General features: G+C 40.2%; 2 protein-coding genes across 4 annotated transcripts; one reads left to right on the top strand and one right to left on the bottom strand.

Annotated features, from left to right (window-relative positions):
• The first annotated feature begins 654 nt into the window (after positions 1 to 654).
• Positions 655 to 7,766, top strand: LOC117471416 (protein-lysine methyltransferase METTL21C). Of its 2 annotated transcripts, none has more exons than XM_034116400.1 (5): positions 655 to 699; positions 1,802 to 1,990; positions 2,084 to 2,229; positions 4,472 to 4,589; positions 4,946 to 7,766. In XM_034116400.1, exons 2-5 carry the CDS (start codon positions 1,810 to 1,812, stop codon positions 5,329 to 5,331), a joined length of 831 nt encoding a protein of 276 aa, XP_033972291.1. In that variant the 5' UTR covers positions 655 to 699; positions 1,802 to 1,809; the 3' UTR covers positions 5,332 to 7,766. The 2 variants fall into 2 exon arrangements, with proteins under 2 accessions (XP_033972291.1, XP_033972290.1); XM_034116399.1 differs by having other exon boundaries at positions 672 to 699; positions 1,797 to 1,990.
• Positions 7,629 to 21,667, bottom strand: tpp2 (tripeptidyl peptidase 2). 2 transcript variants are annotated; one of them, XM_034116397.1, is made up of 29 exons: positions 21,437 to 21,667; positions 19,919 to 20,047; positions 19,669 to 19,764; positions 18,458 to 18,562; positions 18,201 to 18,325; positions 17,920 to 18,083; positions 17,585 to 17,739; positions 17,422 to 17,498; positions 17,210 to 17,337; positions 16,705 to 16,953; positions 16,478 to 16,593; positions 16,206 to 16,377; positions 15,939 to 16,096; positions 15,766 to 15,842; positions 15,586 to 15,692; positions 15,264 to 15,418; positions 14,970 to 15,086; positions 14,755 to 14,855; positions 14,571 to 14,667; positions 14,342 to 14,479; positions 13,999 to 14,243; positions 13,644 to 13,722; positions 12,369 to 12,407; positions 11,800 to 11,951; positions 11,607 to 11,703; positions 11,349 to 11,479; positions 10,356 to 10,656; positions 9,589 to 9,708; positions 7,629 to 9,447 (listed from the first exon to the last, which is right to left on the bottom strand). In XM_034116397.1, exons 1-29 carry the CDS (start codon positions 21,599 to 21,601, stop codon positions 9,358 to 9,360), a joined length of 3,885 nt encoding a protein of 1,294 aa, XP_033972288.1. In that variant the 5' UTR covers positions 21,602 to 21,667; the 3' UTR covers positions 7,629 to 9,357. The 2 variants fall into 2 exon arrangements, with proteins under 2 accessions (XP_033972288.1, XP_033972289.1); XM_034116398.1 differs by lacking the exon at positions 12,369 to 12,407 and having other exon boundaries at positions 9,174 to 9,447.
• Between the last annotated feature and the right edge of the window lie 934 nt (positions 21,668 to 22,601).

The raw sequence follows: 22,601 nt of genomic DNA, 5'->3' as shown, positions 1-22,601 counted from the left end.
GAGGACGTTGCAGGAAAAAAGGGCAGCATGGACACATTCTAGACTATGTTTGTCATCTTTGAGTAGTACTTTGCATGAGGTCTTTTCAAATGAGGCTTTTGGGTTCAAAATGTTTGCGTTTCAACTCACAATTCAAGGGCTTTCTGCCAAGATTCTCTCAAGTCAAACACAAATCATGTATCGGTCTAGTTCTCTCTACGTTACTATTTGTAGACTACCAGGTGGATTACCATGACATGAGACATTTATCAGCTGAAAAGACATTTAGTAGGAGCCAATAATTCACTCTTTCATATTATATCGTTATATGTGATATCCAGGATGAGGTTACAGTCCATCGTGATTTCCAGAAAGCAAAAGCAGAGAAGTCCATAAGTGTCACTGGAGGCGAAGATAAATGGCTACTCGGCATCGTCACTAGCTCTTTTCTATTTGGCTCCCCCACGGACTCATCTTTGTTGTTTGTGAGTCTGTGTGTGTGAGTGTGTGTGTGAGTGAATGTGTGTGTGTGTGCTTGTATCTAAGTGCACTCTTACTTGTGTTGAGTTCTCCTGCAAGGGTCTAAAAATACCCCGTGGCCTTGTGATGGTGATGGGTGTGGCAACAGGATGCTCAGTCTCTATAACCTCAAAGTCAGAGGTCTCCGGATGCAGTCTGATTTCTCCTGAGATTCTTCACTGGGAAAAAGAGCAGCAGCAGGTAAGGTCAAAGGTCACAGGTAGTGGGTTTGAGAGGGAGGTTTTGACTATATTTACAAAATCCCTGTAAGAAGAGGAGTACGGTATATTTTCAACGTACTCTGCAGTATTTCATTTGATGGTATTGTTGTATGATATTTTGTTATCAAGTTTTATAACAAGACTTTGCAAAGTATGTTTTGAAACGTTTCTCTCATGTAGTCTGACAGAAGATTATCTTTAAGAAAATGAGTGTTTACATGCTTTGTTTATGTTCACATCAACTATAGTACAGCGGATAAGCTCTCATATTATAACAATTGTGCATTTTATGAGAAAAGCATGACATTTCTAGCATAGTTAGTGCATACCATAAGGTTTATTTTCAGATGTGGAGGGAAGTCAGATTTCACACACACACACACACACACACACACACACACACACACACACACACACACACACACACACACACACACACGATAAATAATTTGCAATTTTGCAAATTTCAACTGATTGACAGCTTATTTTTGGTCAATTTCTACCTTTATCTTCACCTAAATGCATTTTCGTGAATTCTGGCGATCCCAAAAGTATCACCAAATGATTGGGCATCCCTAATTTAGTTGGATATGACACCTTAAATGTTTTTCTACAATGTTTGGTTCTAAAATTAAGCGTGTTTGAACATTTGACCCGAGAGACTGGCGGCCGTCTTGGATTTGACCTCTCACGGTCCTCACAGGTCAAATCTGACTTCCCTCCACATCTGAAAATAAACCTTATGGTATGCACTAACTATGCTAGAAATGTCATGCTTTTCTCATAAAATTCACAATTGTTGTGCTTATCCGCTGTACTACTAGTGTTAGTTAATAAATAATGGTATAAACATATAAATTAAATTACAATACAAGAATGAAGGGGAGACATGCTGAACTAAAAGTGACTATTACAAATATAATGTATTCATCTGTATTTATTTTTTGTTTATCCTGTAATCTGTTTTATTTTGTTGTCATTTTAAATATTAGGATTTAGTATCAGAAATAAATATTTTGAGGATAATTTGAGGACGACAACTTTTAATGAAGCACCATCTATCTGTCCTTTTCCAAGAGCAGGATCCTACATGTATACTTTGCCATCATTAATTTCTTCGGCAAATGATCACATGATAATCGGAAAGAGAAGAGAGGAGGAGGAGGAAGAGGAAGAGGAGGAAGAGGAGGAGAAGGAGAAAGAGGAGGAGGAAGAGGAGGAAGAAGTGCAGCAGGAAGATGGGGGTGACCAAGATAAAGAGGAGCAAAAAGGTAAGATGAATATGAGCAATAAAAAGCATTCATTTCCAAACTCGTACAGAGAGACCACAGAGGTCCTAAGTGTCTGATTGTTGTATCCTCCAGAGGAATCAGACATCAAGGAGCAATATAAACTAGCCTGGGCTCCCTGCTTCTGCATCAGAATAGATAAAGAAGTGTACTATTTCGCTGGGCAGAAGATCATCATCCAAGGGGCGTTGGACTCCTACGCAGGCACCGTTTGGCCGGGGGTGAGAACATTTTTTTTTAAAACTTGCATTCGGGTCAATATCACTATAAAGTAACTTTGGTGTCCCCATCAGAATCACTCAGTTATCATGAAAATGTAGCAGAATAATGAAACTCTGAGGTCTAAATGGACAAACATTTACACACATATCAGTACAATGATAAGTCTCTTGAAATGTGTTTCCTTCATTTTTATACCTTATTTTTTAATTGGATGTAAGTGATTTTTGGCATGTCCCACACACTACTCTGCTAACTACAGTGTGTGTAATAAGTGGTTAAATCATACTACATTTAAAAAAAGAATTATATGGTTTTATTGTCCACAACGAGTTATTTGATAAAACGAGTCATTTTGATCATGTATATTCTATTTTTATAATAATATTGAACATTTTGCATGTGTCCCTGACATTTGCTGTCCACCCTGTCATTAAGGGGTGACTGCCCCATAAAAAACCCTCTGATGTTTTCAGTGACATCACTACCACCATTTTGTCTTTCCTCAATGGAGGCTGAGACATTAAATTGGCTAGTTGCAAAGTACGTTTTTTTAATTATATTTCGAAATTGTAATCATATTATAGTTGGATGTTGTCAAGCTTAACATGTCCACTCTGTCATAGTGAAATGTCAATTAATATAAAAACCTTTCAGAAATTCGAAATATATTTGTTAAACAGTACACAGTAACCTTGCTAACGGAATCATGTTGCTAACTGAAGGTCCACCATGTGCTCATTAAATGCTAATATTAGCCAAAAATGTCCACCCTGTCATTGTCCACCCTGTCTGAAAGCCTTCCATAAATAATATTAAATGTACATTTTCAGAAAGCTATAGTCCCTTTCTCAACAATATATTTCAGTTAAAGGTAGTGTAGGTAAGTTTGAGAAACCGGCTCGAGATACACTTTTTGTTATATTCCATGGAATGCTCTTAACATCCCGATAGCAATGAATATCTTAAGTGCATTGTCAAAAAATCCATAAAAAAATGTCATCTGTGGAAGCCGTAATACTGTAAAAAGTACGACCAATCATTTTAGCCGGCCCGGCTAAAATAACTGGATGGCCTACCTGCCTGTCAGCCTTCCATCTGTGCACAAACTTATCTCGTGCCCTCATTGGTCATGTGCGCTTTCGTGTGTGTTGGAGGAGGGGCTCTTTAAGGAAGTGGCAGATTTTCTCCGGTTGTGTATTTTCAAATTCTAGCGATCTCGAGCCGGTTTCTCAAACGTACCTACCCTACCTTTAATGGAAAAAGTATTTGAATACAAATTAAATTAAGGCAAACTATTTGTACCATTGTCCACCCTGTCAGCAAGCCTTCCATGACAGGGTGGACATGGTACAAATAGTTTGCCATCATTTTATTATTATCCAAATACTTTTTCCATTAACTGAAATATATTGTTGAGAAAGGGATTAGGCTATAGCTTTCTGAAAATGTACATTTTATAATCACTATGTAATTACAATGTATTAAATCTTTGAATTTTGTCCATGACAGGGTGGATACATTTTGCTGTTTTCATGTACTTGCAGTTAAAGGTGGGGTAGGTAAGTTTGAGAAACCGGCTCGAGATACACTTTTTGTTATATTCCATGGAAAGCTCTTAACATCCCGATAGCAATGAATATCTTAAGTGCTTTGACAAAAAATCCATCAAAAAATGTCATCTGTGGAAGCCGTAATACTGTAAAAAGTACGACCAATCATTTTAGCCGGCCCGGCTAAAATAACTGGATGGCCTACCTGCCTGTCAGCCTTCCATCTGTGCACAAACTTATCTCGTGCCCTCATTGGTCATGTGCGCGTTCGTGTGTGTTGGAGGAGGGGCTCTGTAAGGAAGTGGCAGATTTTTTCTGGTTGTGTATTTTCAAATTCTAGCGCACTCGAGCTGGTTTCTCCAAAATTACCTACCCCACCTTTAATTTATAAAAAGTGTGGGAGCTTGACCAACATCCATTTTTAACAGCATAACGTATACTTAATACAATGAATATGAAATTCAATGGAAAATCTCAGATTTTTTTTTTGGAAATGGGGAAGTCTCAAATGCACCGTATGGTGATATTGACTAATTCACCAGAATTTGAAAGACACTACACCCTTACACTTCCTAATACACTTTTGGATTATGGGGATGCTATTTATTGAGAAGCTATTGCTTTTATTCAGAGGTTGTTATTCAACAAAATGAACTCAAAGATGTTGAATTGTAAGTCATGTTTCCCTCAGGCTCTGACTCTCTGTCACTACTTGGACACCCATCGCCAACAGTTGAATTTAGTGGACAAGACAGTCCTGGAGATCGGAGCAGGAACTGGCCTCCTGTCCATTGTAGCTGCGTTCCTTGGTGAGAGGTTCAAATTCAAGGTTAAACTTTAATAAAGAAAAGGTCTGGAGGCATTGGAAGTTTTAATACATATTATACAAGTGCTTTGAAAGTAAGTAGAAAAGGTCAAAGTGACTCTTGTGGAAACTAAGTTAAAAATCCTTGATTCATATTGCTACTTCAGAGGGAATTACTAAAACAAAGACTAAGAAAAATTGTTAAAATAAAAATAATTAGATAAAATGTGTACAATACATATAGAAAATTAGATAAAAGGAAATAAAAATAGAGGTTGAAAATCCAGTTATTCTCAGTGTGTAATATGTTACTGTTTCTGTAGCCATGTTGATGACAGATTATTGTTTCTGGATCCTCAGGAGCCGCAGCCACAGCTACAGACCTACCTGAGGTGTTAGGTAACCTACTGGCCAACGTGATGAGGAACACCAGGGGCCGCTGCAGCCACACGCCGCAGGTAGCAGCTCTGTCCTGGGGACACGACCTGCAGCGCTCCTACCCTCCGTCTGTCCATCACTATGACTACGTGCTGGCAGCTGATGTGGTCTACCATCACGACTTCCTGGATGAGCTCCTGGTTACCATGAAGCATTTCTGCAGGCCAGGAACTACTTTGATCTGGGCCAACAAGGTGAGGTTTGTGACTGATCTGACTTTCACTGAGAACTTTAAAAAAGCTTTCAACACGAGTATGCTGGTTGAAGACGGAGAGATAAAGATCTTCATGGCAACGTGCAGAGATTGAGAGATTTCATAATGACCCCTACAGGCCTCTGTTTGAATGTTTCATTATTAGCATTATTCTTTGGGAAGTGAAGGGCGAGAATCACAGCATATAGTTGAGCTAATATAGTAAGTAAAACAACTTACATTGTTTGGACAGCACAGCTTTAAATGTTCAACCTGCATAACTTGTTTCCTTTTAGTGTTTCCTGTAATCTTTTGAATAATGATTACTATTTTATATTAAATATCATTAAATAAGAGTGTCGGTTTTGATCAGTATTGGAGAAGGCGAGGTCAGGGTTTACACATTTAATCTCTTCATATTAAACTGAATTAGTTCTGTTGAGTTATAATTGACCTGGATACATTTTAATGATCAAATTAGGTTTTTACATGTTTACACTTTGGCCAATTATCTCATAATCTGTGTGTTTAGTTGCAGCTCCTGGACACTTGCACTTTTTACTACACGTCATCCCGGTCTAATACCATATATACAACCTTAAGAACACCATGTATAACCTGATAAGGTCAAAACTGATAAACATAAGGTCTGAGTAAAGTTTATTCAAATCAATTCCATTATGTGTCTGTGAAGAGGAAAAAAAAACATATTTCCAAGAAAAAATGCTTGATTTCTGTCATTTTCCAGTTTGTGAGTTGTTCCAATATATTGACTTCTCTATTTTTGATGTGACGGTATCCTTAATATTTTAAATTTTAGATTGCTTTGAAACAAACACATTTGAATGTGTCGGGTTGGGTTGTGGGATATTTTAAAGTCAAAACAATTAAAAGAGTTTGCTTCATGGTTGTATCAGTTATGAAATGTCCTGTAATTGTTTGCATGTGAATTGTTAATATCTTTTTAAACATATATAAATACAGAAAAAAAAATGGAATTGTTCCTTTCTAGAAAAGGTCCATCTGGCTGTTTCTTATTTAGAATGCAATGAAAAGTAATATCGCTCACCTAAAAACACAACAGAAACACTGCTGAAAATCGTTTATACAGGCAAGTGATGACTAGAGCACAAATCCTTTTTATTCAGTGTTGTGTTCCTTGTATGTGACTTATTTCCATGTGACAATAAAATAGTGTGACAGTAGCTTGTGTGTTTCCCATGTAGTCAAGGAAGAAGGGGTATAAAATTATACTAAGATCATACAACCTTATTTCATAACATTCTGTAAAATATTGGCATTTACTACATTTTATGACTACAATTATAAACACTCAACTTCCAGAAGAAGTCTTTCCTGACACCAGCAGAGTGAAAGCAACAGATAAAGAGTAATGGACGGTTCAGTCCTGCGGTGAAAGTTAAGGCCATTTTTGAGAGAGACTGTTATTGGCAAAGTACTTTAGACAGGAGAGTCCTGAAGGTAACATCTGCATTAGCCAAACATGTGAAAAAGGAGAAAAAAGGACGAAGAGAAAACAAAAGGTGCAAAAAAGTAAAAACAATAAGCACAAATTCTGTTAACCCCAACTGACTTCAGTAAGCCCTGCGCACTCAGAGGTGCTGGCGCTGCTGCAGAAAGTGTCTGCGAGCCCCGGCTAAAAACAGAAACACAAGTTGTAAGACTGTGTCGTTAACCCGGGGGCAACATGGGCTGCGCCACCTGCTGTGTGTTTATAGTTAGTACAGTTAACATCATCTCAGAAGAGATTGTTTACTCCAATGAGAATGAAAGGCCTTGGCTTTCAAATGTCTGCATTTACAGTATGCATCTTTCACGTGAGGTCATCAAATGTTATTTAGAGTTGTTACATGTAGAAGACGAGTGGTTCTCAGACTGGGTGGTTTTAGGGCAAGTCGATTTCCTCCTATTGTCCAATTGTATAATTGTTTTTGCCTTTGTGTGTATTTAAACCAACTTAACATGGGGCAGTCATTCTTTGGTTAAACTGGTAACACTACAGACAGAAAATCACTTTTTGTTTTTACAGATCCACATGCAAAAAAAGGTCACAAATTGTCTACAAATTGGTCACAAGTGAAAACTAACAGCAGTGTGTCCTTATTAGTAACCTGATTGATGAGTTTTTCTGCGAGTTTTGCCTCGCCTAAGATTCATTTAAGCCTTACCATTTGCAAGCGTATGAGGTGCAGTTTTGTACTTGGCAGATAAAAAAAATTCTCCCATTATATACACGTCTCTGTGACATTAGGTTCTACATTGCCTGTCGAACCTAAACCCAGTGAGGTAGAACAAACAGAAAGCTCTCGTGAAATAAACAATTTCTGAATTTGCCAGAAATGTTTTATCTTTATGTAAAACCCCACTGTTCATGGTAAATAGATGGAGAAATGTTGTTTAAGGGCCTTTAATGCAGACTTGGTGTTCACTATGAGAGTTTGAAAAGTCTCCTAAAAGAAACAGTTGGTTGAGAAAACCCATTAAACATAACAAAAATTCCTGTGTTAAATTGCTAGCCATATATTTTTTTAAAAGCTAATAAAACATACAAAACCACTGGCACAGTCCTTTTAAGTAAATAAGGTATCAGAGAACAAACAAAAAACAAATCCATGCTTAACCTCCTCCTATTGGCTACCATCAGTTCTGTAGGGAGAACATGTTCATGTACACAAAGATATGCTCACAAGTAACACAGTCATTCACAAACACACACTCATGAAAACAACAAACAGTGGATTATCATCAGAATCATGTTTAAAAACCTTTCTAATTGAAACAAACTAAAATCTGCATCCAAACAAACCATTGTTCCTTCTTACACCTTAGAAGACATGCATATATGCAAAATACATCAATTAGAATAATATTTGTTGTATATACCTATTGCATTTTTATATTTGTTTACGTTATGTGTGTATGTACATTATTTTATGACACTGTGTACAAGTGCAACATTGTGAATGCTGCAGAAAAACATCTAATACTGCGTGAACATTTTACATTGAAATGTGGACATCCTTCCGCTCTCTCTAAACTGCATTTGTGATGCGAGTGAGGTCTGTAAATAAAGTTTTTCAAATGTGCTGCTCAGGTACCTGCAGTATGGAGTGGGGGGGGCACACACATATGATGCCCTGAAAGTGTTTGTGGCTTCCTATTGGCTGACAAGTCACTGACGGCCTGCACGGGCACGGCATACTGCAGATAGATGAGTTTAAAAACACATTTGACAACAAAGGATGATGGGTAAAATTATTGTTTGCAGACGCTACTGATTCTGCAGCCTTGCACTGTTTTTATCTCAACTGAAAAAAAGGGTAAGGTACATGTAGAAAGGCACCCTTAATATTGTGTTGTGTACTCAAGTGAGAGCCTAAAGAGACAGACGAGACAACTTTATCAACCAGGCCTGGCTGAAACAGTCAAAAAACAAAAGAAGAAGTGTTCAAGTTCTGACTCCCTTTTATTTCAGGGATAGGTCAGACTGTGTGTGACCTCGTATGTCCGAACATCGTGCAGCAGCAAGTCCTCCTGTCTTCTAAGTATCATAACGGCCAGTTTTTCTGCTGTCCATTTTGAAAGTGAGTAGATCGTCATTTCTTTATTTTCTTCTGTAAAAGGCTTCGAGTGCGTCCCTGGAGTCCGCACTGGCCTTTTTCAATATTTACATGAGAGAACGAGGTGACCTATGTGATATGCAGTGAATGAGGTTACCTATGTGATATGGAGTGCGGTGAGCTGACGACGAGCGGGATGTGAAAGCCTCTAAATGTGTATCTGACACCAAAATAAAAAGGACAACAGCCAACTCAGAAAGCACCGAGCTACGGTATCATCAAGCCTTGGCAACGGTTTAAAACATTTAAAAAATATAAACTGAATGATTTGTTTTGTCTGTGATGACAAGACATTTAAAGACAGGACGAGCGTGATCCCCTCTCGCCTTATAAGGTGTCGAGTGCCTCTAACCGTTCACACTCCGTTATCCTTCATTTAGGTGTCCCTCTACATCTATATTTGAAAACCCAGATGCATAGACCATGTGACCCTGAGGGGCATGATATTCAAGTTACCATGTAATGGACTGTGCTGCTGGTGCATGCATGTGCGTCTGTGCCTAGAAAGCTGTGTATTCTGCGGGGTACATGACAGGGAGCCAGTTCTCACTGAAGGTGGCGCAGTGGCTCCATCGGAGGTGTCGCATCAGCTGGAAAACAAAGAGAGAAGTCAGTACAGAGGAACAAAGCTGACCGATTACAATAAATCACCACTGTTTTTTTATTATCTTTGGAGACAGTGCAGCCAAACATATTGAGTATCTCATTAGCGGCCCTCCCTGCTCTCGTACCTGGATGCAGTTCTTCATGTTGTCTTTGCTGGGCTTCTCCTCCACCATCTTTGAGGCATATTTTAAAGCTCGGCCGTACATCTTGTTCACAAGAGCGTGTTTGTATGAAAACATCAACACCTGAAGAGTGGCAAAGATGAAAGACAAAAAAAATGGTATAAGCTTGAAATGTATAGAAATCACATCAACAGGAGAGAAACAGAGGGAAGGCACATTACTTAGGTAGAACGTGTTTACCTTATAACTAATTACACAACGCTATAGAATAAACAAATCACAGGTAAGGGAATGATACAAAAATAATGGATCTGCTAATATTCTTTTTATCATAATTGCATTGAAATCCAATAAAAAGACTGAAAGCAAGGTTTTAGACAACATTATTTAACCGTTTTTTGACTTATTTTGTGTATAGAAAATGTGTGTCTCCAGTAGGAACTAGTGAACTTTGTGTAACAGACAGAACAGGTACGTTGCAAAGTAGACCATAACAATGGCAGATAACATTGTTTATATTTGATTTACTATTTTTCATTTTGATTTGATGTTTAATTGTTAACTCTATTCCACTTTTTTAAGTATTTGTATTTTATTGTTGAGCACACTGGTCCTGTAACAAAATAATTTCCCAATGTAGGATTAATAAAGTATATATCTATCTATCTATCTAACATCAAATGTTTATACTTCGAACAGTTAACCAACTTAACAACCCTCTTTCGAAAGACTTTGGCCTCTTCTTAATTTTCCAAGAACATTTGGCTCACCTTGGAGTCAGTTAGCTCCGCCCACTTCTGCACCTCCCAAAACGTTTCTGTCAACGCTTTCACCACGCAGTACACTGTGTCATCAGAGCTGCTGGCCACCTGTTCCAGTATCCCCTCTTCTTCTTCTTCTTCTTCTACTGCTGCTGCTGGTGGTGGTGGTGGTGGTGGTGGTGGTGGTGTTCCCGTGGAGACTGCAGCGGCCCCCTCCTGCGGCGGGGGGGGCAGCAGGAGCTGGTCGGCCTGAGCGCAGCCCTTCCTGCACAGAGCGTCCAGCAGAGAGGACTTCTGCTTCTCCATGTCCCTGAAACAGAGGGTAGAGAAAGGTCAGGAGTAGGTTCAGCAGTTCAGTGAGCTTTCTACAGTGAGTAATAGCAGAGGTGAGCAACCTTGCCCCAAAAACAACTTAGCAAGATCTTCCTTATGTTTTGCTAACTTAAACATCCATACGCTGGCTGTACACAACAACTGAGAGCATTACAGCAGAGAAATGTGTAAAGGGCTTGTGATTTCAACTTTTGCCGCCCTTTCAAAAGCTCCACAGTGCCACTTTGACATGTGCAGTTATTGTAAATCAAATACAAACTAACTTTATCATTTGGTGAATATGCTTACCACTTCGGCTACATTTCCTGCTACTGTGTCTTTGAGTTGATGTTGTATACCAGGTAAGATACAAGTGAGTCATGTTCAATGCATTCAGAGTTATGTTCAATGGGGTATGGTCATTTCCTTTTTGTGTGGTTAACTCTCTTATTCTGCTGCATCAATTATATCAATTGAGTGTGCCTTGGTAAAAGTCTCTAAAGAAGTTTGTACTAGGGATGGGAATTTGAAGGCACATTTATTTTTCGAATACTCGACCCCAGGAAAACGGAACTAACGTAGACTACAGAACAAAAGATATCCGTGACTCATAATCGAATACCTGAATCATTTCCAATATTCATTTCCATCCCTAGTTTCTATTATATATTTTTATTTTGTGTGACATACGTCTTGATTGTGGCGGCATCAGGCCGAGGGTCAGTCTTCAAGGTGAGGTAAACAGCCAGGGCCGTCTGGTCGATGTGGGAGATGACGATGTCGGCAGCAGACACAACCTCCTTCAGACGTTTGGCGCGCTCCTGAACCAGAACACAAGGAGAACATGTGAGCAGAGGAAGTTGCTGTGTTAAGAGAAAATAATGAAATGCGCCGGAGGTTTAATCTGGTTAAAGCTTCGTCCATTTCATCTTATATTCCTGCCCTCACCTTTTCAGAGTCCAGCTGGTGCAGTCTTTGCACGTGCAGGGGGAGGTAATCTAGGTAGTTTTCCCTCAATTCATCATAGATGGCGCTGGTGTCCAACCTGAACAGAGGAGAGGGAGGATGACAGATGGTTAACTGAGAATTTAAAAGAAAAGCGAGCAATATGTGAACAAGGCAGAAGAGTAACTGTACACACTTTGTCATCCACTGAATCTTCATGTCTCTCATAGCTTCTGCAAACTCCTCCTTCACGTCCTTCTCTTTGTCTGCTTCCTTGTCCTTCTCCTTCCCTCCGTTCTTTGTTTTGTTGGGAGCAGGAATTAAGTGGTACACGATTGGAACGACATCCTGTACGAAGACACAAACAAATGGTTCCGTCAGAAAAAATACCTGATTGAATATAATGAATGACCTCCTCTACTACTGTAAACTCTTCCTGCCAATGTTCTGAGACTCCATCTCCTTTTTAAATCAGCTAAGCAAAGTATGTTTCATTCCCAGTTATACAAGCTTAAAAAGTGTCATGATCAATTGATGTTCATATTTAAAGATATAATATTAAGCTCTACCGACCACCAGAAAACGTTAACTACTCTATATCAAAATAAATACCCACTAAGGCTAGCTTGTGCATATTTCACTACAGCAATTATGACATGATTTGGTATAATTAATGAAGATAGAAGAAATCCCCTTTAAGCAATAAGCTCCATCTGTTGTAGGAGAGCAGTGGACGTTGTACAGTGTTTCTAGCTCATCCAGTACCTTTTTAAACTTCCCTTGTCGTTTTGCAGAGGCCTGCCCCTGGTGGTCAGAATAACACACAGTAAGGAAAAGAACAACACAAACAAACCAAAAAAGGATTCTCTCTTTCTTCATGTTTTATCTTTCATCCTCAGGAGTCTAATCCACCTACCTGTCGTACTCTTCTAAATGCTACAGACGTAAACAGCGGTGTACTTGATGTTGACACTCTGATTTCAACTTGTTTTTCTTACATCTGCTAAATAAGCACTGTATCTTCACTCAGGACTGAAAACTAAAGTCAAATGTGATGTGGGTTCACAGTGAATATTTTACATCAAGTGAAATTCATGTGTGCAAGACACTCAAACAATAAAAACGCAAATTGAAACAATATATAGAAACATTGATCACAATTTGTTAATAGGTGCTTGACAAGAAGATCTTTGCGTATAGGAGTCAGTCAAGACCATCAAAGCTGTTCAAACTAAAGTATTCAGAGATGTGCGACATTTAGCTCAGTAAAGAGGAGCACCTGCAAGCCCGTACAGTTAGTGAGAATAAGCTCAAGAAGAAAACACATTTGCCATTGTACTGCAGACATCAGAGAACATTTTCCATTTGTGCTATTCCCTTCAAACTAATATTTCACTAAAAATGTCTGGTATCATATATGTACTTCCATTAGAAACTACTGATCACTTTAGACAGACCTTCTGGTTGTTTGTATCATTCCTCACTAATATTTATATCATTTACAAATTATAAAAACAAGGTCTATAAGCATCAGAGTCATTTGATCAGGTTAGCAGCTTTGAATGTTATTATTAATCTGCGATCCAAATGAGCCAATAAACAGCCAGAACCAGTAAGTGGAGATCTGACAGAGGTGCTCACAGCAGAAGCGCAGACAAAGGCAAATGAGAGGAAAATAAAAAATGAAAATGGTATGCACCAACTAAGAGGTTATCAACCAATTCAAGCAGCACCAGAGCACCAGACTCCGACCAGGTCTAAAGGCGATGACAGAAGCCATACAAAACCTACAAAAATTGTAAAGCAACAAGTATTGGAGCAATGATCTTCCTTTCGATCCTCAGGACCACAAGTACTTGGGGCATTACACATGAAATTAGTGTATTTGAGATTTTCATGCGAAAGGATTGACCCAGATATGTACTGTGTTCGTTTGTGAAGTATCTAGTGTAGACTGAAAGCTACCGTGACTTTAGATCCCTGGAGGGAGGATGATGACTGCTCTGGAGGACAGAGGGTAACAACAAAAAGACAACTCACTGCTTTCTTGCCATACTCGCTCTTGGGAACAACCAGAGAACCTGAAAGATAGCATCCTGGACTCGTCCCCTTTGGGACCCTGGAAAAGAAAAAGGAGAGAAGCAACAAAGGGGAGAAAGAAAATAAAAAGTCAGGAACATTAAATACATTTGATCACAATATTACAAAAAAAATACTGAAATATTTATTCATTGTGTTTAGATGATGGATTAAATTGTATTCTGTTAACAGAGGAACATCTTAATCTCTGCTCCATCTGCTGTAGAGTCTGAAAGGATCTACTGTGGTCAAAGCTGCTTGTTCCTCAGAATGACTGTGGATATGTTAATACAAGTCCCTGGTCAAATTGACTCACTTGTCGTCTGGCAGAGCTGTGATGTAGAAGGGCTGAGTGGCGCCCGGGCAGAGGGTGAGAGAGTTTGCCTTCTTCTTGGCCATGAGGGCAGCGCGGTGCGACTCGTAGACATCCAGACTGAGAGTGGTGGACAGACGGTGGGACACCACAAACGGAAGGTCCTTAAGGCGCTCCAGCTCACTGGACTGCTCGTGGCGGACCTGCAGACGCACGGTGTAGTCCCCCTTTTCCAGCTTCAGAGAATACTGGAGGAGTTAAAGAGACAGGGGGGGAGATGCGTTAGCTCATTGTGTGCAACATACGAAAAAGCATGTAATGTTAGCTCTTAATGGGTCTATGGTACCTGGTGTGGGTAGGCATCCCCAGAGCCCAGTAGTCTCTTGTTCTGGTCGTATAGCATCCAGAGCTGACTGTCAAACTCAGACTCATACAGCAGCTCACACAGCATGGGACAGCTGGGGGTGACCTCTCCACTCTTCGGCTGAGACCAGAGCAAAAGAAGATTATTTACACACATAAAAAACAAAATCAACATTTCCTTTCATAGAAAGTGCAGATGGTGTTGGCAGTACCTGGTGAAAGCTATAGGTGAGGACAATCTCATAGAGTTGTCTGTTGTTTGGCAGAACGTCCCTCAATCCCAGGGCTTTTATCTTTGAATTTAAGGGCCTATAACAACAACAAGAAGAAGAAGAAGGATGAAACAACTGCACTGATGTGGAACAACACAATCTACACGAGTGAGTCTGACATTACCTGAGAGGCTGAACCCAGGACTTAAGGGTGATAGTGGGGGACACCTCCTCGTACCTCAGAGGTGACGACACATCAAAACTCGTCACTCCCTCCGAGGCATTCTGGGAAGAGACAAATCAGAGTTACAAACAGGGAACTGACAATGCGAGGGTTATTTGTGAGCAATGCTGATGTGTATTTCTGTTCTGTTTCGCTCTCTCTCTCTCTCTACTTACTATGTGCAGGGGTGAAGGGGAAGTGTGGAGTCCATGGAACGAGATGCTGTAGTCCACGGTGACGTCTCCCAGGCTTGCCCACCAGCGTGCAATACAAAACTCTACTATCCTGCCAGACTGGAGAGGAGATGCAGAAATAATTAATAAGTAGTTTTGCGATTTTTGTATGCATTTACCAAATAATAAGTCACTACATTCAAAGCACTTTTCTTTTAGCTGCAATACACACACACAAAATGACTTTGTGTAAAACCCCAGATATATGAAAGTACATTTGTAACTTAATATACGTACCAGCACAGGGAAAGCTTCAATTAGTGAGCCCCTTTCCAACAGTGAGGAGAACTTGTAGAATTCATTAGCTCGGTACGCCTTCTGTTTGACCAGGTGCACCGCATGGAGAACAAACTTTGAGGACACGTCTCCCGAATGAGAGGTCAGCGTGATCTCTGCAGGAGGGAGATGGGGATTGAGAGGTGAGAAACAGCAGAACGGTGACAAGAGAGAATGTGGAGGATGACAAAAGGATGAATGGAAAGTGATTTCAAGTCACTTGTACTAATATTTAAAAAGATAAAGGTTATTGAATTAAATGTAAGGCACAAGGTGTACCGACCTGCCCAGGAGGCTCCCTGAGGAACAGTGATGAAGTGGCGTCTGATCTGACCCGGTCTGAAGTGCACGTCTGTGAAACACACCTCTGGATTACGACTATCTGTCACTCTGTGAGGTCAAGGGAGAAAGTTGTCAGACACAAACACACCTCTAAGAGAATAAATATGCTGAAAGAACTCACTTGGCAGGGATTATAACTGTGATTGGGACTCTGAAAAGAGGTCCACAGCTAGGTGCTGATGTATCATACCCACACACCTAAACACAGAAAAAAACAATCAAAGCGATCAGTTTCACATTAATACACACAGAAACAGTAAGGCTTTTTCTTTCTTCTCTCTTTCTTCTCCCTACCTCTGTGTAGTGCACTCCCTCTCTCAGCCCCACAGGATCGACGCGGACGTTCACATGGCGACACTGGTTCATCAGCTCTAGATGGGTGGGGCACTGGACCCACGGGGCGGCACATGTCAGCGCTAAGTGTAGCTGCAAGGAGATTCGCTCAGGGTTCCCTGTGGTGGACGTTAGAAGAATACAGATTGTTTAAAAGATAAAAACAAATTAAAAGAAGAACAAAAGAAGCTTTAAATGTAATGCGTGTGAAAGCAAATATACAGAAACCTGTGTTTTCTGGGAAGATTGGTTCAATTCCTACTCCGTGATCTGAAGGTGCGAGAACATGGGCTGGGTCCCTGAGGTAGATGCCTCTCTGTGATCCCACACTTACTGAGAAGCCTAGTTGGCTTGTGGGTAAAGAGGCGTGTTGAGTGAGGTAGTCTAAAGCCTTATCCACCTGAGAGCAGATTACAGGAAGGCACACAGAAACATGTTAGGAAACAGCAGAATACTTATGATGATGATGCTAAGACTGTTACAAGCCACAAAAGAGTTACCTGGATTATTCCATGGCCTTGTGCAAACACCTCGATGTCATCGATCTTCAAAGCTGTGTGCTCCAGCGCCCTCCTCACCGCAGGAACAGAGGGAGGGATACCATTCTGCTTTAATCCTTTAAATCACAAAAAAACACACACATTAGCATCAGATTTACATTTTGGTGGATCTTCCATACATGCAATATAGTCCCACGTCTATTATGAGTCCATGATCCTGGACGCACCTGAGAGGATGAGTGCGATGCCGCCACAGGCATTAGGGGACGACATGGAAGTGCCGTTCATTAGCTGTGTACCACGAAGTGTCCAGTTGGGTACAGATGCAATGGCCCCGCCTGGGGCACTGATGCTGACCCCCAGGGCCCCGTCTGTGCTGGGGCCCCTTGATGACCAGGTGTACTGGTTGGGAGGCAGCTTCTCTCTCAGGGAATACTCGGCCACCATCATGTCTGGAGTCACATATGCTCCAACTCCTACAGAGAGGAAGGGGGCAGGAATTAACATGTAAATAACATTAATACATAAATAATTTGGCTACGCAATGTTCTTTCTTCTATTATTTTTTTTACCATAAAAGGGATTTTGGAAATTCCATGATAAAGCAAACTGCTAATTATTTTAGCTGTAGGAATCATGGCCAGTGTGTTGTTTATGTGTCTTTTCTACTGTAAATAATAAAAAGCCATCTTGAACACAGTTAAACAGGCGAAACTATGTTTGACTGCGTACCTATGACACTGCTGGTGGTTCCTCCTGGGCAGCCGACCGTGGAAAGGCACGGACCGTTGTTTCCTGCACTTGAAACAAATATCACATTGTGCTTCTGCACAGCCTCTGTGATCACCTCACAAATCCTCCTGGGAGAGAAATTGACACAAATCAGTGAAAGTGTTCCACACAAAACAAACCCACACAATCACAACCCCTGCTGCAATACATACCCTGTATTAGGCCAGTGGGTGGCTTCCCCGTAGCTGTAGTTAACCAGGTCACACTTGTAGTTGATGACTTCAATCATCTTTGAGTGAGAAGAGAGAGAGAAAATTAAAGGCTGAAAGAAGAGGAAAAAAGGGTAGTTTGTTTATATTTGTCTGGGCATTATACCGCGCGGATGAGTCCAGTGCCTGTTTCCATTGTGCTGAGGCGGGTGTCTCCAATCTTAATAGCCAGGATTTGGGCTCCGGGGGACACGCCGTTGCGCTCAGGATCCTCTGGGAAGTAACCTGCTGCGATGCTTGCCACGTGTGTCCCATGAGCCCCTTTAAAAAAGAAAATAAGCAAGTTAGACTAGAGAATACACCGAGTAAAATTAAATCGATTATGCAGCCTCAAGTGGTGAAACTGCAATGAGTGACTGTTACACTGAGAATCCTTTTGTGACTGAATTATATGATGGCATCCTTTAAGAGATGGACTACGTGCTTTGGGATATATCTCACCTCCACTGGTGACGATGCAGAGTGTGTTTCCCTCATCATAAATATTAACAGAGTAGTTAAGCATCTCAGCATTTCCCAACGTGGCATACTCTTGCGACTCTTTGTAGGGGCTCAGCACTGTGCACTGGGGCAGGTCTCCACTCTCTGAAGTGTCAACCACAGCCCTAAAGAGAACAAATAGGAACAGACAATGTGAAGGAAAAATATGTAAGGAATAGTATGAAGTGAAGAGGAATGGTAAAAATAAATGTATGCAAAGGAAAAATGTTGATAGGGTTTACCTCCATGTGAATCCGTCATGCCAAAGCACACAGTCATATACAGGACCAGGGTCACTGTACTTCTTTTCTAGTGAAGCCAGCAGCTCTGACTGACTCTGCAGCTCTTCTTTCTGCAACTTCTCCATCTAGAGAGGAACCAAGGATACATTGGAAAGAGACAGTATAGAAATAAGATTAGGAAACACCAAATTACTGTGACTAGAAACTGCATTGACACAGACTAATTCACAAAGAACTCAAAATGGTGTAGGTCTGACCTGTGAGGGTGTTGGGTGAGCGAGGTCAAACTCTTCGGTTTTGCGTGAGACCTCAGCTAGTGCTGCTCGGTGTGGTGGGTCCCACAACTTCTCCTTTCGCTCTTTCTAGTAGACGAAAGTACAACATAAGTGCAATAAAACAACCACAGAGGATGGCAAGCAAATGCATTTTCATTAATTTCATCTACAGGATTCTGAAAACATGCACTTTGTTTGACTACCCTAAGTAAAAATATATATGTGACCCGCTCTATCGAAATCAGTCGGAAGTCGCAACGGCTCATTTCAAAATAAACGTGGATTTGCGGAAAAAACTATTTTTTTCGGGGTTCCGTTTGATTTTAAATAAACAAAGTCTTGGCTTTCAGAATATGAAACTTTTATTTCCAAAATCACACGATAAATACATTTGTGAAGCTTGTAAAGGGAAGATGACAGGCACCTCTCAATCGCAATCTGCTGTTCCGTAGCGCGGCTCCCCCTCCCTCCGGCTGAAATTATGAATGTAAGGTATAGTAATCATAGATAACACGGCAGGGTCCGTTACAGTTTGTTTTCATCTGATTTCAATTAAACAAAGTCTTGGCTTTCAGAATATTAAACTTGTTTCGGCAAATTTAGATGATAAATACAACTATGAAGCTTGTAACGGCATATTTACAAGCGGAGAACGGAGTAACTTAACGTCACAGCAAGCATAACAACAGCCGGTGTTTCTCGTGAGTGTTTTCCCCGGGAAACAAACACAATATACACAAACGCAAAAATACACAAACACACACACACACATACACACACACACTCGCGAGCTTCCCCCAGACCAGTAATCCAAACGGAAATATTTTCCCTCCGGACTATTTTGATCATTTGCTCCGCTAATAATCAATCAGATCGATGGATTCCAGAGAAGAGGAAACTTTGAAGGCCTTTTTCTCAAAATGATGACTCGGTGACAGTCATTATATAATGTGACGTATTTTGCTTAATATTTGGAGTACAACAAAAATCTTGATATCATTAGAAAGCCAGGAATCTCCTCTTTCCAACAGTGTATACAACTCAAAATGTGTCTTCGGGTCAATGCGACTGATTTCGATAGAGCAGGTCACATATAGTAGTACCACTGCAAAGGAGAGATGCTATGTGCCCAATCACAATGTTGCAAAATACTATGACAGACATGGTAGAACACTATTGTCATGTGTTCCTACCTGTATTCTTTCTTTTAGAGCCTTAGGGAAGAACTCATAGCCATTTTTAACTCCAATGCGATACTTCCCTGATGGATTGACCCAGGAAGGTGGGATCTGGAAGACATAGAAAGACACAGTGTGAGACTATACACAAGAATAATACAAAAAATGTAGTTGTTATGATATAGGCAAATAAAGTTACATTTAAAAAAAGGGACTATTTCCTATGTAACATATGGGTTATCCTTTTATTACTCTTTGTACTAACCTTAAGTGTTGTACCAGAGAGGCCAGTGATTGTCCCATCTTTAGGTTCTGCCAACGTGGTCATATTCACGTCACCGCTGCCTGTTGTATCGATGATGTCGACAATCTTTGGCTTCCCTTCAGTTGTGACCTAAAAGAAGCAGTGATGATTTTTAACTTGACTGAGTAATGCTCAAACCATTCCTTATAGTGAAGAAACTTCAAATGCTTTGCCCATACCCCTTTATACGTATGTGTTTAAGAAGGGGTTAAGTTCAGATTCTGGCATTTAAAGTATCAGTGAAGCAAGGTGACGTGTTTAAAAATAAAAAGATTGATGTAATTGGTTGATTGCACTTATTGCAAGTGGTTTTGGATAAAAGGGCAAACTAGATGAAATGTAATGTATAGAATGCAATACAAAGTTAGTGTATACACTTTATTAAGATGGAAAATAAAACACAAATAAACACTACAAAATGAAAACAAAATAAACAGCCATAGTTATAAGTGCCCATCTTCAAATACAGGCATTTTCATATCCAGTATCTTGAAATGTATATTTCAGTAAGGCCATAAATCATTAATTTCTTCAATTCAGTTTTCCATATTATAAATGTATCTTATAATATCTAACTATTGCTCCACAGTAGGGTTTTTTTGTCTTTATTGACATTGCCTTCTTGGGATCTCGGTTATATAATTATCAGTGACTGACATTATGAAGTGTATTTCCAATGTACAGTACTTTGCATTACCCTGAATTCATTCATTTCAACATAGTCTCCCAAAATGAGTGTAATTTATCAACAATGTGTGTGAATTGCCTCTGTGTTGCCACATAGCTGCCAACAGGATTGTTGTGCACCAGTGTGTTTACTATTATTTTAGGTGTAATAAATTAGCGGTAAGATTTTTCCAGCCGAACTTCCGGTTAACCTTTATTAATTAAGTGTCATGATGTGCCTAACATGCTGGTTTCTAACAGACAAAACTGTATGGAAACTGTCAAGGACTCATTAACTGGTTTCAAACGGTGTAGCTAGCTGCTAAGCTAACTTTAGGTTCCAGTGTGACTTGGCAGTAAACATGTAGTTAGGACTCACTAACAGAAAACTAAACGAACATACTATATTTTTGCAACTAATAATGACATATAAACATTAATTTAGATACGAATCATAACAGCCAAACGGTAGTTAACCAGGTGACAGGATAGATTATGAATAATCAGTGGGGAGGTTGAATGAAAACTGAGGCGGACATATTCAGCTGTTAGCTGCCAGGCTAACATGCTAGCAGGTATGTCAACTAGCATATTATAACGTTAGTATGTTTGTTTAGCACCGAAACACACTTTAACAGCTAGGGGAACCATACGCAATCAATAGTTTTGTGTTGATTTGGTTGTTATAACACACATGAAGTTTGTTTTCATAGTTATTGTGTGTATATAATGTGAAATATGTGGGCCTTTAGCTTTGCTAGCTACCACCAGCTAGCTAACAGCTAACGTGAGACAGCTGCCGGTTAGATGTACCTGCATGCCGGGGGCTCCGGGATCCACGCCGGTGTCCAGGATAGCGATGAGCACTCCTCGGCCATCGTACTCGGGGAACCTGGTGAGATAAGACGTGGCTCCAGTTTCTTTTTTGGGAAGCAGTCCGTGGAAGGGGAACGGTTCTTCTGCAGAATGGGCAGCCATGATCAGAGGAGCGACGATGAAAACAAAGCAGCGAAATGGGGAAGAGAGAGCCGCCCGGAGAGCGAGACTGGAAGGAGAGATGTTTAAAGGGGCAGTGCCAGCCACATCTTCTACCTTTAATCACCAAGCCACCATACATTGAAATGTTTAACTACACTTGAATATTATCATAATTATGATGCTGATCATGCCTGTTTGGTCAAGGCTGCCTTATCTAAAAGTTAAAGCCTGGACCCTGAGATTTTCTGGGTCCAAGCCAAGGAGGCCCCGGCCCGAGGTCACTATAGCAAGTCCATTTGTTTTAAGTTGATTACAAAAACATTGTTTTGATGTAGCGAGGCACAATATTTTCTGATTGATATTATGAGTCATGCGTTCCTTTTTCTTCCTTTTTTGTGTTATTTTATGCCCCTGGTCAGAATGTGTCACGAGTAGTTACCAGAGGTGGGAGTAAGTCCTACATGTGCAAGTCATGAGCAAGTCTCAAGTCTTGACCTACAAGTATCAAGCAAGTCCCAAGTCACTGTGGTGAGAGTCAAGCAAGTCAAGTCAAGTCATTGCTCAGGTCAAGCAAGTCAAGTCAAGTCAAGTCATACAAAATTCTGATGAATAAGCCCAGTTTCTGCATTTAAATCAGTTAAAAGACAGTGGTTATGAAAATGGATTCAACCCACACTATGATCTTCATTACATACACAGTTAATCATTTGAAATCTAATTTAGACCGATGACAATCATATCAGATTCATATTAACCCTAGAACTGCAGACAATATAGCTAGGACTCAATCAAAAAGTCTGTTCAAAAAGGCAGAATTCCAGGTAAGAAAATCATATATGGCATTTGCCATTACACATATTTAATTTAAACTTCTGTTAACACTAGAACCGCCAACAGCGTCAGCACCTACATAGATATCATTTTCAAATCATTTAATTTGTTCCTCTTCATAATTTCCTTATAAACTAAGTAGGACGATTTAAAACTCAGTTAATTGGCT

Source organism: Trematomus bernacchii, unplaced genomic scaffold (assembly GCF_902827165.1).
Source record: "Trematomus bernacchii unplaced genomic scaffold, fTreBer1.1, whole genome shotgun sequence".
Classification (NCBI taxonomy): Eukaryota; Metazoa; Chordata; class Actinopteri; order Perciformes; family Nototheniidae; genus Trematomus; species Trematomus bernacchii.
The sequence above is the reverse complement of the archived record's forward strand: the minus strand, read 5'-3'. Positions and strand labels throughout refer to the sequence as shown.

What these genes read in the sequence shown, in the direction of transcription:
- tpp2 (XM_034116397.1), bottom strand. Translation starts at nt 21,601, where the DNA reads ATGGCTGCCCATTCTGCAGAAGAACCGTTCCCCTTCCACGGACTGCTT. An exon ending in CATGACGGATTCACATGGAG is followed by an intron (nt 18,084 to 18,200) that starts GTAAACCCTATC and finishes TGTTCTCTTTAG; the next exon opens with GGCTGTGGTTGACACTTCAG. An exon ending in GATGCCGCCACAATCAAGAC is followed by an intron (nt 10,657 to 11,348) that starts GTATGTCACACA and finishes CCTCTGTTTCAG; the next exon opens with GGACATGGAGAAGCAGAAGT.
- LOC117471416 (XM_034116400.1), top strand. Translation starts at nt 1,810, where the DNA reads ATGTATACTTTGCCATCATTAATTTCTTCGGCAAATGATCACATGATA. An exon ending in AGATAAAGAGGAGCAAAAAG is followed by an intron (nt 1,991 to 2,083) that starts GTAAGATGAATA and finishes TGTATCCTCCAG; the next exon opens with AGGAATCAGACATCAAGGAG. An exon ending in CATTGTAGCTGCGTTCCTTG is followed by an intron (nt 4,590 to 4,945) that starts GTGAGAGGTTCA and finishes CTGGATCCTCAG; the next exon opens with GAGCCGCAGCCACAGCTACA.